The following is a 17,716-nucleotide window of genomic DNA, read 5'->3' as shown; positions in this document are numbered from 1 at the left end:
TCAGGTAGGATCTTGTGCTCAAGGCCCTAATGTAAACTGAGACTAAAGTCAAACTTTACAACTTTTGGCATTCACAAAGGGCATTTACGAGTAGTAAATAGAGGGCCCGATTCCCTAATGTAAACTGAGACAAAAGTCGAACTTTACAACTTCGATATTCACAAAGGGCATTTACGAGTAGTAAAGTTAGACTTTTGTCTTCGTTAAACGTACGTTTTGGTCTTAAGTTTAAACTGAGACAACAGTCTAACTTTACTACTCCTAAATGTCCTTTACGAATGCCGAAAGTCGTAAAGTTTGACTTTCATCTCTATTTACCATTGTGAATCGGGCCCGTGTGTTTTCAGGTCCAATATGGCAATTTTAGGCGACCTTGTTGGGTGAAAGTACTGCCTGCCACTTTTCCAAGGCGTTGCTTTCCAGGTGTTTTTGTACCAGATTCAAAGCGCTTTCTCCAGCGCCCTCCAGAAATGGGCCATCGCTCCTTCTATCGGGGATTATTATTAACCGCGTGATAACCCCACGCTCTTCTGTGTCATAAAAACTCTATCTCCAGCAGGACAGGGTCGGAGATATAGAAATGCTCTTTAATCCCCTTTGGAGGGCAGAGATGGCCTTGGCATTCAGCTTCTTCAGTAACAGTGTTGCTGCAAGGCACGTGTTCTTGTCGCCTTTAAGAATTAATGATAGCTTATTTGTGGGAAGTATTTTCTCTCTCAGATTAATAGTTTCTTTTTATTCAAAGAAAGACTGGTGTTTCTTACACCGTTTATTCTCCCTTCTGAAGTCTTCACTTGCGGTAACTGATCAGCAGTAACTTTAAACATTTTGAAATATTTCCTCAGTGTTATCAGGCTTTCTGTCTGTTTTTGGGTTTAGTAATCTTTTTTTTTTTTTTTGCATCCAGTGTGGCAGATTTGTACATGTTTTTTTAAATTTCTTTTTAGCTCCTCTAACTTCTGGCTCTAGGTTCTCCCCAGCATCCACTCCTTTGCTAAATGATCTCACTTTGGAACAGCCCCTGAGCCTCGAACTCTTCTTTCCTCCTCTGCAGCCAGCGGCTCCATGGACTCCTGCTTGATGATCTGGAATATGAAAGCGCAGATGAGAGCCTATCGCTTCGTGGGGCACAAAGACGCCATTATATCTGTCCAGTTCTCACCATCTGGTCACCTGGTGGCTTCTGCTTCTAGAGATAAAACTGTCCGTCTGTGGGTTCCAAGCGTGTAAGTATGCCAGAGAAAGCGTTACATGTACAACAGGCCTAAGGTTTCCAAACTCTTCATTGCGCAGTAAAATCTCGACTCCGTCTTTGGAAGGGTTGCTTCGTAAGACATAAGCGATGCGAAAGCATTGGCGCAACGCTCCAACCCCCTACACGCAGCCAGTTCTTTCCAAGGGGGCAGTGTTTTGGCCAGCGCCAACTAACTGCTGACATTTGGTGGCACTTCAGAAGTCTTATATAAAGAGAATGTTCCTTTCTACACCCATTTTCTATGTTGAAAAACATTATTGGAAGCCTCCTCTCCAGGGAATGTAAAAATATTTTGTTATTATTGTGCTGGCAATATTTGGGCATTGCCCAATCTCTTACTGGTAAAAACAGTCCCCCTGGCCTCACTCTCCTTCCTATAGGCTTGGGGGGCCTAGGACCCCCTGACAGCCCTCTCCTCCCTATAGGCTCGGGGGTCTAGGACCCCCTGACATCACTCTCCTTCCTATATGCTTGTGGGTCTAGAAACATCTGTTTTTAAAAGTATTGTGTCTTGTTATTATTTGTTTCAAGACTTGTTGAACTCTTACTTGTGTTGATGCCCTTTGCACCACGTGTTCTTGGTTTTACAGTTTCCTATCTGTGTTTTTGGGTGCGTTTGGAGGGTGTGCTGGGATAAGGGCATCCTTCGTGTGTACGGTTCATGGTATATTGCATTATAAACATGTGGCGTGTGTCCTTTATAATATAAAGCATTGAAATAGAGCTACAGCCACGCTTCGCAGATTAAAGCAAGAGCCTAGAGTAGGTTGCAGACTCCACCTTGAGTAAGCAGCTGCACTTTCGGGGGCACTTGGATCTCCCCACTCAAGGGACTTACCTCACACCTCACTGTACTATTCACCCAGATATAGCCTGAGCTGTCAAGCGAGACCTGTAGTGTATTCAGTGCTTGATTTTTGCAGTGTTTTTCCTCTCCCCACTTTGGAGCTCCATTCTCCATACACACGCCTCTGCGCACCATTATAATAACCCCTTTTGGTCCTCCACATAGCTCACACTGAAGGAGGTTGTGTATGCTTAGGCTGCACTCAAGTAAAAAGAATAATGGTGGACGGATACTGAACAAATCAAACATTCACCCCCAGTCACAGATCTGGGTTTAATCCTTTGTTTTTGTTAATCACGGCACCGCAATTTGGACCCAGCCATTTGCAAATCAGTCGTGACCCTGCTCGCCATGGCAACAGCCCAACACCCAAGACATCCAGCATGACCGAGTTGAAAGACCGATTGCAGCTTTAGGGCACCCTGCACTTATGGAAAGGAAGTCTGGTCTCACAGCCTGGGGAAATGGCTGCTACGCTGGCATTCTTACAGTATCCCCTCTAGCTGGCCAGGGGGAGAGGATGTGGCCTAACGGCTAGGGCGGTCGACCTCCAATCTGGGGAACTGAGTTGGTGTCTGCAAGGACGCGCAACATCCTGTGATTCTGGGCAAATCACATAATCTTTCTGTGCCTTATAAAAATAAATGTGTCCTCGTGTAACGCAACTCGTGCTCTTGTAAAGCGTTCTGATTCTGATACCGATACCTCCGGGCTCAGTTCACACTATATAAGACTCCATTAAAGAAAGTAAAATCTCTCCTTTGCCTTGGTCCATATGCCTTCACCCTTCCTCTCCACAAGTTTAAGGCCTCAGCCTAGCGACTACGGTGGTCTCTGCAAGCGTCTCCGTCCCATAGTGCCCCAGAAGCAGAGCTCTACACTTCAAGCTTTCTCAACCTCTCCGCAGCATGTGGTGCTTGGTGGTCCAGTGTCCTTGAGAGAGTCCAGGCCCTGGCGCGGTTCAGTGGACTTTATCAGCATTACTTGTTTCAATGTGTTCCTCGTGAGTATGAGTGCTATCGAGACCGAGCTGTAGAGCAGCACAACACGGTAGAAGAAAAGGTTCCATCCCTTTGCATCATCCAGTAAAGACCAAACCAAGAGGCTGAATCGCACATATACAGGCACGCACACTTATGCATACCCACACATATACAGGCACAAACACAAGCTTACTTACACATATACAGGCATTCACCCATACATACTTCCACATATAGAGGCACAAACACTCATTCATACATGCACATATACAGGCACACACACTTGTGCATACCACACATATACAGGCACACACACTTGTGCATACCACACATATACAGGCACACACACTTGTGCATACCACACATATACAGGCACACACACTTGTGCATACCACACATATACAGGCACACACACTTGTGCATACCACACATATACAGGCACACACACTTGTGCATACCACACATATACAGCAGAGACACACACATTCATACTTACACATATACAGGCACACTCACACGCGTGCATACCCACACATATACAGGTACACACATGCTTACTTACACATATACAGGCACACACATTCTCACGCATACTTACACATATGCACCTCATCCTGTAGGATACAGGAATCGTAGCATCGCACCTCACCCCGTAGGCTAAAGGAAGCACAGGATTGCACCTCATCCTGCACAGGATTGCACCTCATCCTGCACAGGATTGCACCTCATCCTGCACAGGATTGCACCTCATCCTGCACAGGATTGCACCTCATCCTGCACAGGATTGCACCTCATCCTGCAGGTTACCGGAAGCACAGGATTGCACATCATCCTGTAGGTTACCGGAAGCACAGGATTGCACCTCATCCTGCACAGGATTGCACCTCATCCTGCACAGGATTGCACCTCATCCTGCACAGGATTGCACCTCATCCTGCAGGTTACCGGAAGCACAGGATTGCACATCATCCTGTAGGTTACCGGAAGCACAGGATTGCACCTCATCCTGCACAGGATTGCACCTCATCCTGCACAGGATTGCACCTCATCCTGCACAGGATTGCACCTCATCCTGCACAGGATTGCACCTCATCCTGCAGGTTACCGGAAGCACAGGATTGCACATCATCCTGTAGGTTACCGGAAGCACAGGATTGCACCTCATCCTGCACAGGATTGCACCTCATCCTGCACAGGATTGCACCTCATCCTGCACAGGATTGCACCTCATCCTGCACAGGATTGCACCTCATCCTGCACAGGATTGCACCTCATCCTGCACAGGATTGCACCTCATCCTGCACAGGATTGCACCTCATCCTGTGGGTTACAGGAAGCACCGGATTGCACCTCATCCTGTGGGTTACAGGAAGCACCGGATTGCACCTCATCCTGTAGGTTACATTTTCCACCATGATCTTAGGCTATAAAAAGATATAGAGCCACATCAGAGGAGCAGACTGGGAGGTACCAGGGCCCAGGAGGTGAAAGACCCTCTGCATCCTATATGTAGCCGTCTTCTACTGTCCAGCCCAGGCACAAGAGGGTACATTTCTTTGTCGAAGCTCCACCTGAGAGCCTGGTCTGGTTCAACAGACTGTAATTCTGTGAGCGACCACAGGAGGGCTCACCTCTCCACCGAATGTTGCAGCGCCCCTTTAAAACACATCCCCACGTTTTGACAGAGAATGTATACAGAATAATCATAACGTGTCTCTTCAGTTGCTGTTGCTGTAATGCATGCCTTTGTTCATACCTGCGGTACAAAAGGGGGTGGTGACGGACGGAGCATCTGAATCAATCAAACACTCACACCCAGTCAACAGATCTGGGTTTAATCCATCACTGTTCTTTAGCCCACTCTGCCACCACAGTTCAGACATGGCCATATGCATATCAGTCTGACCCTGTGCCTCATGGGGACAGTCCAGCCCGAACTGCCAAGCCATGTCTTCCCTGGACCGGAAACAAGCTTCCTAGGACCGGTTTCTGGCTATCAGCCGTCTTCAGCCCGGCTTGCTTGAATCCAGTGGCAAAGTGGGAAAGGGGCTCCCGTCTGAGCATACCCTGCCACACTTATTGCGGCCAAAAGCGGTACAAAAGGGGGTGGTGATGGCTAGTGCATCTGAATCAATCAAACACTCACACCCAGTCAAAAGATCTGGGTTGAATCCATCACCGTTCTTTTCCAGAAACCGGTCCTCGGAAGCTTGTTTCCGGTCCAGGGAAGGCATGACTTGGCAGTTCTGGCTGCACTGTTCCCATGAGGCACAGGGTCAGACTGATTTGCATACGGCCATGTCTGAACTGGGGTGGTGTGGAGTGCAAAAAAAACGATGGATTTAAGCCCAGATCTCTGTACTGGGGTGAATGTATGACATTGTTCTGCATTCTGTCCATCACCTGTGGATTTTGCATTTGTTCATACCTGCAGCAGACCCCAAAGCTCGGATGCGGGGTGCACCCCTTAGGGAGCACACTCTGGAGTGGTGAGCAGCCTTAGAGTGACCACTGTTTCCCCTGTGAGGCTGCGCGCCTGGGAAATCCTTGGTTCATGCTCTCTTTAGATTTCATAGACCGCTTTAGCTGTATTGCCAGCCTCGAGTAATAGTAAATAATCAATCAATAAGTTAGTACTTGTCAATCACGTGGTATCTAAGCGCTGGGTCGCTAGGTTTAGTCGAAGAGCCGGGTCTTGAGTCTCTTCCTGAAGTCCGTCTGCGAGGGTGATGTCCGGAGAGGGAGCTTTCCTGGACTTGGTGGGAGAAGGAGCGTCCTCCGCTGTGGCTTCGGCGGATGCACGGATTCTGTGCGAGGGAGGCGGAGCGAAGGTTTCTGTAGGGTTAGTGGAAGTTCAGGTGGTAGGAGAAGGAGCGTCCTCTGCTGTGGCTTCGACAGATGCACGGATTCTGGGCGAGGGAGGCGGAGCGAAGGTTTCTGTAGGGTTAGTGGAAGTTCAGGTGGTAGGAGAAGGAGCGTCCTCTGCTGTGGCTTCGACAGATGCACGGATTCTGGGCGAGGGAGGCGGAGCGAAGGTTTCTGTAGGGTTAGTGGAAGTTCAGGTGGTAGGAGAAGGAGCGTCCTCTGCTGTGGCTTCGACAGATGCACGGATTCTGGGCGAGGGAGGCGGAGCGAAGGTTTCTGTAGGGTTAGTGGAAGTTCAGGTGGTAGGAGAAGGAGCGTCCTCTGCTGTGGCTTCGACAGATGCACGGATTCTGTGCGAGGGAGGCGGAGCGAAGGTTTCTGTAGGGTTAGTGGAAGTTCAGGTGGTAGGAGAAGGAGCGTCCTCTGCTGTGGCTTCGACAGATGCACGGATTCTGGACGAGGGAGGCGGAGCAAAGGTTTCTGTAGGGTTAGTGGAAGTTCAGGTGGTAGGAGAAGGAGCGTCCTCTGCTGTGGCTTCGACAGATGCACGGATTCTGGGCGAGGGAGGCGGAGCGAAGGTTTCTGGATGGTTAGTGGAAGTTCAGGTGGTAGGAGAAGGAGCGTCCTCTGCTGTGGCTTCGACAGATGCACGGATTCTGGGCGAGGGAGGCGGAGCGAAGGTTTCTGGATGGTTAGTGGAAGTTCAGGTGGTAGGAGAAGGAGCGTCCTCTGCTGTGGCTTCGACAGATGCACGGATTCTGGGCGAGGGAGGCGGAGCTAAGGTTTCTGGATGGTTAGTGGAAGTTCAGGTGGTAGGAGAAGGAGCGTCCTCCGCCGTGGCTTCGGCGGATGCACGGGGTCTGTGCGAGGGAGGCGGAGCGATGGATCCTGGGTGGTTAGTGGAAGTTCAGGCGGTGGTTCGTGTATACCGGTCCTTGGGCATGGAGGGCTCTGTATGCATGTGAGGAGTTTGAATTGGCATCTTTGCTGGACGTGAAGCTAGTGGAGGCTCCTCGGGTGCTGGGGGATGTCGGGTGTTTGGGCGTGTCTAGGGGCAGTCAAGCTGCTGATTGGTGCATCGCCTGGAGCCTTCTCATGAGTTCGGTGGTGGTTCCTGTGTACAGTGCATCGACGTAGTCCGGACGGCTGGTGATTAGGGCTTGCGTAACTTATTTGCTGGTTCTTCTGGGGAGCCATTTGAAGGTTCTTTGGAGCATGCAGAGAGTTTGGAATCCGGCAGCGGAGACTGTGTTCTGTGTTTTCAAGTTGAGTTTGCTGTCCAGAATGATGCCGAGTTTGTGGGCGTGGTCTTTTACTGTGGGAGGGGGGCTGGTCCGAGTTCAGCAAGCCACCATGTGTCCTTCCAGAGGGAGGCATGGTTGCCAAAGATTAGCATTTCGGTCTTGTCCATGTTGAACTTTAGAAAGTTGTCCTTCATCCAGGCTGTGACGTTCTTCATTCAGTTGTGAAAGTTGGTCTTTGTGGTGGTGGGGTCTGGTGAGAGCGAGAGGATGAGTCGGGGGTCGTCAGCACGGGGTATGTTGTTGCTTCTGACGATGTTAGCGAGAGGCATCATGTAGGTATTGAAGAGGGGTGAGGGATGAAACTTGAGGGACACACTGCAGATGGTGCTCTTGCGTTTCGAGGTGAAGGGGGAGGTGGATTTTTTGTGTGCGTCCCGTGAGGAGTAATACTATCCATCGGAGTGTGTCTCCCTTGTTTCTGATCTGGTGCGTTCTCTTTAGGAGTGTGTTGTGGGAAACTGTGTTGAAGGTTGTGGAGAGGTCAAGCGAGATCAGGGCAGCCGATTCTCCTTTTGTTGAGTAGGATGCGGATGTTTGAGGCGGCGATCAGGGCGATTTCAATGCTGTGGTCGGCTCGGAAGCTGGATTGGGAGGCGTCTAGCAGGTTGTTTCTCTCCAGGTCTCCAGGTGAGTGGACGATTGATGGCCTTCTCCAGGACTTTGGGGGAATGGGAGCAGCAAGGTGGGGCAGTTGTTCTGGAGATCGCTGGAGTGTGCAGAGAAGAGCACTCGTTACAACACTTACCAATACAACGTGGGTGTTAGTACGCATTGTCAATTACGAGATACCACTACAACGCAAACATTTACCTTGACTATGCCTTTACCACGCATGCCATTACAGCGCAAAAACATGCGTGGTAAAGGTATAGTTGGGGTAAAACTCTCTAAGGTAAGTGACAGTACATTCACTACATTTACACTACCCAGCACAACCCCCCTACAATAACCTAAACCGTATAACACTACCCTAGACATACATCACAACACTACCCTAAAACCCTAGCCCCAGCACGACCCCCTACACTACACAAACACCACTACACTACCCTAAACACTACACCCAGCATGACCCCTTACACCACTACTCTACCCCAGCACGACCCCGTACACTACACAAACAGCACTACACTACCCTAAAACAATCCCCCCAGCACGACCCCCTACACTACAAACACCACAACACTACCCAAAACCCTAAAACACTACCCCCAGCACAACTCCCAACACTACACAAATACCATTACACTACCCTAAACCCTATAACCCTACCCCCAGCACGACCCCCTTGACCCACAGTCCCGTCCCCACACTAAAGCACTACCCAGCATGACTACCCTACATTACACGAACACTACCCTAAATCCTAAAACACTACCCCCAGCATGACCTTTGTCGTCTCTGAGGGACAGTGCACATCGTTATGAGGAAAGCAGACGGTTTCCATACAATAACGTGGGTTGTTTAAATTTTTTTAGAACGCATGGTCATTTACTATACATACCTTTACAACGAAATTCGTGTAAAGGCATGCATGGTAAAGGACCATGTGTTAAAAAAATGTGGTAATGCATGCGTTGTAATGGTAAAACAATTGTTGAAATGGCTGTTTGCCGCCTGCAGACAGTTTCTTGAGGAGAGGTCTGACTTTGTGTGTTTTCATGCACCGCGAAAGGTGGATGTGGTGAGAATGGTGGTGAGTTGGTGTCTGATCTTGTTGCTTCCCAGGTTGAAGAGGCAGTGGGGGCAGGGGTTGGTGGGGGCCGCCGAGTGGATGGAAGTTTCTTACAGCTGTGCTGTCCTGTTTGGTGAGCTCTTCCCATGCAGTGAGATGTTGGTTGGGGGGAGTCTTCCGTGGGAGTGAGGTCGGTGGGTGGGGCTTGAAGTTCCTGTCTGGTGGGTATCACATTTTGGAAGTGGTTTGCTAGAGCCTCACGGAGTTCCTTTGAGAGAGGGATTGAGTTCTCGGAGGTTGTTCAGCATTAGAACTCTTTGATGATGGTGAATAGTTCCTTGGTGTGGTTGGCGCTAGCCTGTATGTGGTCTGCAAGGGTACCATTACTCGCGTCTTTAAGTCTTTGGTTGAATTTGTCATGTCCTATGAACAAAATAAGTATATATTACATTTTTTTAAAATTGTTTTCCCCACCACATTTTTAACTGATTCAAAAATTGTGATATTTGAGATTCTGAACTTGTGCTTTTATGAATATTGATTGTATCCGAATAAAGATTTTGAATTGTATAAGTATATATAAGATACACAAAGACACTTTGGGTGCGCAGCTTCTTCCAGTGACCAGTTGAACTGTCATTAACCTGTTGCTTCAGTCCTCAACACCATGAGTATGGAGCGAATATGCCTCTCAAGTCCGTATGTAATGAATCCGCATGTTGTCACAACGCGGTCGTAACAACGACTGCGTTGTGACAACGCATACCATTACTCCGCAAGTCGTTACGACTTGCAGAGGGGGGGCGCTGGATGTTGGAAGAGTAAAATTTACTATTCCAACTCCAGTCTATGAGACTTTAGGGAAGGTGTAGGATTTTAAACCCAACACCTTTTCCTGACCCCGCCCACCCCCACAAGTCGGTGTAACGACTTGCAGAGTAATGGTATGCGCAGTCACAACACAGTCGTTGTGACGGCATGCGGACTCACGGATGCGGGGTGAAGGTGCTTCACCGTATGGAGCAGCACCTCTGCTCACTTCAGGAATTGGTTTTCTTAGACTGTGAGTGGTGGTAACTTTCCTCATCACGTACACCTTCACCAGAAAAGAAGTGCCCTTCAGGGCCTGGTCTGATAAGACGTTATTCTTGGCATTATTTGTTTCTCTTCATTCGTTATCCTTTTTTGTCATCCTCGTAAGTGGTTAAAGTATGTCTAGAGGTTACAGGTATTCAAAGCCAATAATACGTCTTTTGCACCAGTAAGAATCCTCTGTACTTGTGATGTGTATTAAAAAGTGAAAAGTATTTCTAAATGAGCTATATGTGAACCTGCCTGCCAGAAAGTAACCACACTGTCGTACCAAATTTTGCGCAATGGTTAATTTATTTTTGATTTATAAAATTTTTATTGCAGGCACATGGCTGCCATGTTTAGGCAGCAGCTTGTTTTTGCTTTTAATTCTTTTTATTTTTGTGCATAAGTTTGGAATAAAAAATAATAAATGATAATTTTCTTAGCTTACCAAAACAACTTGAAGAAAGAAATTGAATGTGTTTGAAACTACCCCTCTGCTGCATATTTATGTCTGTTATTGGTACAAAATTAAGTGTGCTGTTGTTAAAGATAAAAGTGAAAAACAGATTTTTTTTTAAATAGGATTATTGTTTAATTTATTAATTTTTTGCAGAGTTTTATATAGCGCGAACTTGACCCGGGTCCGAATTGGGTATCGGAGCGCTTTACATAGCACCAGTTACGTTACACAAGGACACACATTCCTTTTTGTTAGGCACGGGGAGATTAAGTGATTTGCCCAGAATCACAGGATGTTTTAGCGTCATTACCGAGACTCAAACCCAGTTTCCGAGGTCTAGGGCCTTAGTTCACTTTTAGTAGTTTTTTTTCTCTCATTTGTGTGCTGGGATCTTGAATGTGCATGAAGATATTCAGTGTTTTATTAATTTAATTTAAATAACCTTGATAGAGAACGGGCGTTACAGGTAAGTCACTTTTCTTGTTGCGAGTGGCATTGTTTGGTGCAGCTTCTAGTTAATGCAGATATTGGTTGTGCATTCACAAACCTGCAGTCGGTTGCAGCCGCGGTGCGTCCATAGGGGCGTAGGGGTGTAGCCCCACCAGCCACAATGGACCCGCATCGCGGCCGCCGGCCGCAATCCTATCTAAAATGCATTGCAACAATCAGCCTCAGCCCACCGCCGGGAATTGTGCAGGGGGGGTGGCCTGCAGCTTGAGTGACACTCAGGCTGCAGCAGACCGTAGTGCGCAGCTGCGCAGTGAAGTCCCGCTGGGGAACTTACTGTGCGCATGCTTGGGATAGTTGGCAACTATCTCAAACATGTGCACTGTAAGTTCCCCAGCGGGACCCAGGGTTACTTGTTCGCCTGCCACAGCCCGATTTTTCAGAGGGCGACAGGGCAAGCAGCAAATGTGCCCCCCTAGCCAATCCTGGTGCTGCATGCAGCGCCAGGATTGGCTGGTCCACCACGCAGCATCCATCATTGGATGCCGCGCGTGGGGGGTGGCCCTGATACACACTGTCGCACGCACTGCGAGGAGGATGTCGGCGGTAAGAACTTTGGGAACCCATACTCAGACTCTGCTGAACTCCGAATCTCTGGAGTCCACTGAGGTTCTTCCAGGTAAGCGACACGTCTGTGGACGGAGGAGGTCCACTCTAGGCGAGGAGCAGGCTGTGGTGGATCGCTGGTCGGGCTGCATGTATTTGTGTGCGGGATGTGAAATTCTCTGATTGAGGCATTACAGAGGCAAGGCTGCGTGTCCCTGAACCCAAGGCGGATGCTCTGATTGTCCGCGCTTATATATGGGCTTAGGTGCTTGGATGTCAGTATTCCTTCTGTGATAGGGCAGAAAGATAGCCTGAGGGGCTATGCACCTGCTTTCGATACCTGCGTGCACCATACAAATCCTAAATTCATATTGTGGAGGAAATAAAGTCAGATTCTGTTCTGTTGCATGAGCTACTCATGCGTGTGCAGGAGAGGCGGGGGGGCTCTGATGCGCACTGTACCCAGGTCGCACCTACTCGTCGGCAACCACAGGGACGTGCTTAGTGTCGGGGCTGAGGATATCGGCTTTTATGGTGCCGGATGTCAGCTAACTTGTGAACAGGCTTTTCGGGATGGTATTGGTGATTGGTATCCGGTTTCTGATGCTGACACCAGGACGTGGTGTCCTTTTTCCGTGGTAACTCATTTCGGTGTACTGCCTGGAGGAGGGGCTCGGGCAGGACTGCTGCGCCGCTAGGGGAAGATACTGTTATCACGGCTTGCCCCCCTTCCGATATAGGCGCTTTGTGAGTTTACATGCCCACGGGGATCTGTTGTGGCAGTGAGCGCCGCGTGGCTCCCCTCCCAGTTCACGGGCTTTCCTATAGTACAGATTTTAGTAGCGCTAGCTGTTTAGGAACTCTGTCGCAGGTAAGTTTTTCACTAATATAAGGCAGTGCCAGGGCATTGTTGCTATCAAGGTTATTTAATGTGCCATACTTAATATGATTTTCCAACGCGATCTACCTCCTGGATTAGGCATTGACTGTCGTGGAGAGTTAGAGGAGAGAGAGTGGGGGAGATGTACAGATACTGTTATCACAGCTGTAAAATAATGAAAATTCAGTCTAACGTAGTGTGGCGCTTGGCTGCGTGGATTGTACCTCTAAGCTGACTCCTGGAATTGTATTGCTTAGCGTGAGGCCTCACGCTTGACTTGGAAGTTTCTGGGGGTCTTGAGTGAGAAGCCACTACCTGCCAGGTTGAGGGAGGCGTGGGGCCTCTGAAATCCTTCTCGGGGTGAGTGTGTCCAGTGAGGGGTGGGCCCCCTTTCCAAGACCAGGGCACCCAAAGATGCCAGAGCACTTTACAAAAGGACCAGTTACATTACCTAAGGACTTCAACGTGTAATAACTGAACTTGATTACAAAAGTACATGAGAAACAGAAAAGATACAAACAGAAAACATCTAACTTCACATAAGAATGGTGGTAAGTACAACAAGGTATGCACATTTCATGCAATGTGCCTGCAAAGCCCATTGTTCCCTATTCCATTCACTTCAAATAATTTTCTCAAACTTTCTAAAAATAAAATATAAAATGCATTTTCACAACCCCTATTAAGAAAGTAAAGGGTCTATTTGTTCTCATTTAAAGCATCCACTGGAAAACATCTAGTGCTGAGAATTAAAGGCTGATCCCAGTACTTTGCTTTTGTGCACACATAGCGTGCCTGATGCGGCCATTACATATTCTCTGCAGAGGACTTAAGTGAAGCGAACAAGCAAAAACATGAAGTTCAAGGAATTAATCCCTTCTCTTCTTCTTTCTAAATAAGGCTCTAAGACAGCATTCTCCAGAGTGGCTCTTCAACAAAATGTCTTAGATATTAACATCAGATTAGGACACTAAGCCTGTCTAGTCTGGCCCACCCTGGCACATTTTAGGGGAAAATGGCAGAGGTAACCCTGAAAGTAAGAAGGGGTGACATGGAGGGCTTGGCTTCACAGAGAGTTGAGGAAGGCAGCCAGTAGAGCAATAGGAAGGAAAATCGAGACCTCACCATAATAAAACCTAAATAAATGTACGAAGAGGAAAACGAGAAAAGAAAAAGGAGCTGGGCATTTTGGGGTGTGTGGAGAAAAGGGACAGGGCAATGTGGGAGAACGCAGACGAAGCAGTCAGCCACGAAGACAGATGAAGTAGTGGACTTCATAAAGGGAGCTCGGTAGTTAGTAGGGGAAATGCAGATCCTAAGAAATCAGGAGATGGGGGAGGGAAAGGAGACGGCTACTTTAACGAAGGGACATATCAGCCCAAGATACAGAGTGGGGAAGGACATAGAGGCCATTGGTGGGAAGGGAGGGGGCAGATGGTCACAGATCGAGTAGGGTGAAAAGGTGAAAGGTGGAATTCGGAGAGGGGGGTAAGGGATAGAGTGAGCGGTTAGCTTCAGAAAGGGGAGTCGTGGAAAGGAAGGTGAGATCTGAGTTTTAATTCATGGTAAGGTAGTGCAGAGCAGAGGGTTAATATGCTTGCTGCGAAGAACATGTACCATTCAAAGAACAGTGAATGTAATGTAAACGGGTCAGTGGGTTACTGCTTTTGTCAGAGACTTCCTTTTGTTAGTTGTAGTTTACAGTGAACTATTAACTGTCATCATCAAAGAACTGCGTGCAGACTTCAAGGTATAGATTAGTGTGTATGGATTTTTCCCCCAGACTGTCATTATTCCAATGTTGGGTAAAGGGGTCACTTGGGTACAAATCAGTTCTTGTTATTAAAGAGAGCATCAATCCATTGTGTTACATTTTAAATTCAGGGTTTGTGCTTCTCCAGACCAAGTACTCTTTAACTATACTGCCTATCAATATGGATGACATGTGAATTCACCCCTTGTTGTCGTTTGTCTTATATAACATGTCCTATACACTGTTTTACACACCTATGATTGCTAGTCTCTGTGTAATGTGTGCGTTATCTACAGTGCTGTTATGTACAGTGGTGTTCATTCGCCTTCCTATGTTGCTGGAGTGCATTTGTTTTTTTTGCAACTGATTCTATGACTTTTTGGGGTGTATCCTCAAAAGTTTCCTGTTAATGTGGCTGACCTGCTTGCTGAAGTGCACTTTATACTTGCTTTTGAGTGACACCAAGTATTGCTGGTTTAATTCGATTCCGTTTGCTGACTTGTGATGCACGGCTTGATGGGTGCATGCGTTTGTTTCCCTGTGACTAGTTTGTTCTGATGTAATTGTCTTATTTGCAATAGTTTTCAGTACACAGTTTGCTCAATCAGTTATGATTTTGTGTGACTACCTGGATTCCTGGAGTGCCTCTGACTTCGTTCTGTTTCTTTACTTTTTGTGACTGTTGGTCCTGCGGGGAACTTTTTTTAATTTATGTTGTCTTGTTTACTGGGAGCATTGCTTTTATTTTCCTTTAGTGTAATAGGCTGGCTGGTGAAGTGCACTTCCCATTGTGTGCAGTCACTTCAATTTGCCTTTAGGTGACTACCTGGCTTGATGGTGGTTTTCTATTTGATTTCATGTAACTCCTTGTCTTGATGAGTGCATTGGTTTTAGTTTGTTTGAGGTAACTGCTTCACATGCTGGTTTCATCACACAGCTGACACCCACCCTGAGAAAGCCAGAGCTGCCCTGTTAGTGGTATCAACACCAGTGCGCTTAGGTTCCTTACAGCTCCTTCACTTGAAGTGGGTTACCACCTACCCGTTACTTTTTGTATCCTGCTCGTACCAAGTCAGATCCAGACCAGTCCCCACAGTTGCTCTGGATTAAGGGACATTGTCATGTCATCTCAGGCGCGATGTAAAGACTCCCAGTGAGCTGAGGACTCTTTTGGCTCAAGAACCAACTAGCTGGAGACCCTTGTGGTTGTTTAAAGATTTAAGATCAGCCTGTATCTCAGTCTTGAGCTGGGTGGGTGACCTCGATTACAAAGTGGCTGTGCCAGATATCCCATTATGACCCCTTTTGCCTGTCTCCCCTTCAGACGCAGAGGGCATAAAACTGGGGGGTGCTCAACCCTTCCAAAAAATTGAGGGGTGACCCTAAGAGCACAGCTGCCATCCAATCAGGGGTGGGATGCTTTGGTGTGCTGGTCTGGTTTTCTGGGTGCATTGGCTCAAGTTTTTCCCATGTAATTGATTGGGTGTCTTGGTAAGTTGCTTTTATGTGAATGTCTGACTTATGACTGCGCATTCCTTTCAGTGTGCACTTGCTTCAGTTTACTTTTTGAGTCACTGTCTAGTTTGCTGGATGTATTGCTTTCATTTTTCTTTCATTAAACTGTTTGACTTGCTTGGTGCTTTTATGTTGGTGCCTGCATGCTGAGGTGTACTCTTCTTCAGTTTAAATGTATGTGACTAGCACCCTACTTTCGAAGTGAAGGTTCACACTTGCTTTAGTTTACTTTTGTATGGTTGACTGCATGCACTGTTTTGCTGGATGCATTGCTTTAAGTTACTACTTGATGCATTGCTTTCAGTTTGCGTTCAAGTAATTGCCTCTCATTTTCCCAACTGCTTTGCAACTTCTTCCTCTCTTAGAGCTGAGATATTCATGAAAGTCTTATAGTCTGAATTCAGCACCTGAGCGTAATAGGACAGAATGAATGAAGCTCTGTGGTTATACTGAATACGCAGCTACCTATGTTATGCCATCTATTAATGTAATAACTGCACTTTCACAATAGCTTTATTAACCTTCCTGCCTTCTCAAATTTGCTTGAAAATGCACGATTTTACTTATTTTTTTTCCAAAATTTTCTTGGGGGGGGTAACTCCCTCAAACGCCCGCTCGCTCGCTACGGTGCAGTATGCAAATCACTTTGCGCCCCACCACTTTCAAATGTCACCCACCGCCCCTGGTCGGTTGTTCTAGCCACTACTCCTACGTTGAATTTGTCCTCTGAAGCCTTGGATCCATCGCCGCGGCAGCATCTCCTGTCTCCGGTTAGGTCAGCTCCATACAGGTGTGCACATCAGTCAACGGTGGCCTTTCCTTTCTTCGTTCGACGTACAGACCAGGCTCTGGACTGTGCTTCCCTACCATGGCTTTCTCTTCTGCTCGCTCTCCCTTCCTGCTGGACTGTGGGTGGTTTGCACCAATGTTTTATCCTCCTTTAAACTCGGTACCACAATGTGCACAATTTACCACAGCATTTTTTCCCCTGACCTCCATGCTACAATGCATGGTTTCTAGGAAAAATCCTTGATGTTACTTTACTACTCACATGTTAACCAAAGCGGCCTGGGTGCTGCCCTGGGGTTTGAACCCTTAAATGAGTGTGCAGAAGATCTGAGAACAACCAGCTGTTGTAGCCCCTGCATGGTATACTGGGGTGTATTAGCGCCTTGAGACCCTCGAGTGAGTATCGCTGCTTTACAAACTCCTAGTTGATTGATCCTCCCTGGGTGCATGTGAAACTGGCACCCTGCGTTTCTGTTTGTCTGAATCGTGCTTCCCTGGCGTGTGCACAAAGGTGTAGGCCTGACCAGTGTAAAATGGCAATGTTGGCATGCATGTGAAGGTGTGATTAAAGTCTCTGATCTGGAATGGATCAATGGTGTTTCTAGCTCATATATGTGGGTGACTGCCAGAGGGTCTGTCCCCATGAGGTTGTGATAGCCCTTAGCTAGGGAGAGTAGACGGCAAATGTGTGTCTGTGCCCACCCAAGCCATGTGTGCTGTCTTGTTGTGCAGTGTTTACACTCCTTTCACTTCTGATTTTACTGCTCCCCAAGTAGTGCACGTGTGAGTAAGAGGTCTTATTTCTAACTCCATTGATGCATCTGCTCAGATTTTAGATTCAACCTAGTTGGGTATGAAACCATATTTCTTTTGAAATGCATGAATGATTGAATACATGTAGGAATTAGATGGGGATATTTGACTCATGTGGGCATTATTACAGGCTGAAACCTATTGGCACCTTTATGGATGACTGAGTCATAAGCATTCAAAACACGACCCTTTGTCATTGTTTTAGCCTGACCCTTTGTACACTATATATATATTTAAATGTATTTGGGTCTACTTTAAAGTAATTTTAGTAACTTGGACCCTTCCTATAATCCAGTAGCTTCTTAAAACAGCTCTCTCATGAACAGGTAAGCATGCCCTGGTAGTACTGGCTTACAAGGGTAGTGTAGGATTACTGATAATGAAGCATGCCACAAAAACAAGGTGAAGTTTCCTTTTCTAGAAAAGTCTGTTTCTTTTGGGGAATTC

General features: G+C 47.3%; 1 protein-coding gene across 1 annotated transcript in view; it reads left to right on the top strand.

Annotated features, from left to right (window-relative positions):
* POC1A (POC1 centriolar protein A) overlaps nucleotides 1-17,716 on the top strand; it is a 152,316-nt gene that overhangs the window by 32,058 nt on the left and 102,542 nt on the right. Inside the window, exon 3 of the mRNA XM_086949094.1 lies at nucleotides 1,055-1,226. Within this exon, the coding sequence (XP_086805220.1) occupies nucleotides 1,055-1,226 (172 nt within the window). The remainder of the gene's footprint in view (nucleotides 1-1,054; nucleotides 1,227-17,716) is intronic.

This window comes from Lissotriton vulgaris, unplaced genomic scaffold (genome assembly GCF_964263255.1).
Source record: "Lissotriton vulgaris unplaced genomic scaffold, aLisVul1.2 SCAFFOLD_508, whole genome shotgun sequence".
Taxonomy (NCBI): domain Eukaryota; kingdom Metazoa; phylum Chordata; class Amphibia; order Caudata; family Salamandridae; genus Lissotriton; species Lissotriton vulgaris.
Note: the sequence above shows the minus strand (reverse complement) of the source record. Positions and strands in the feature narration are given on the sequence as shown.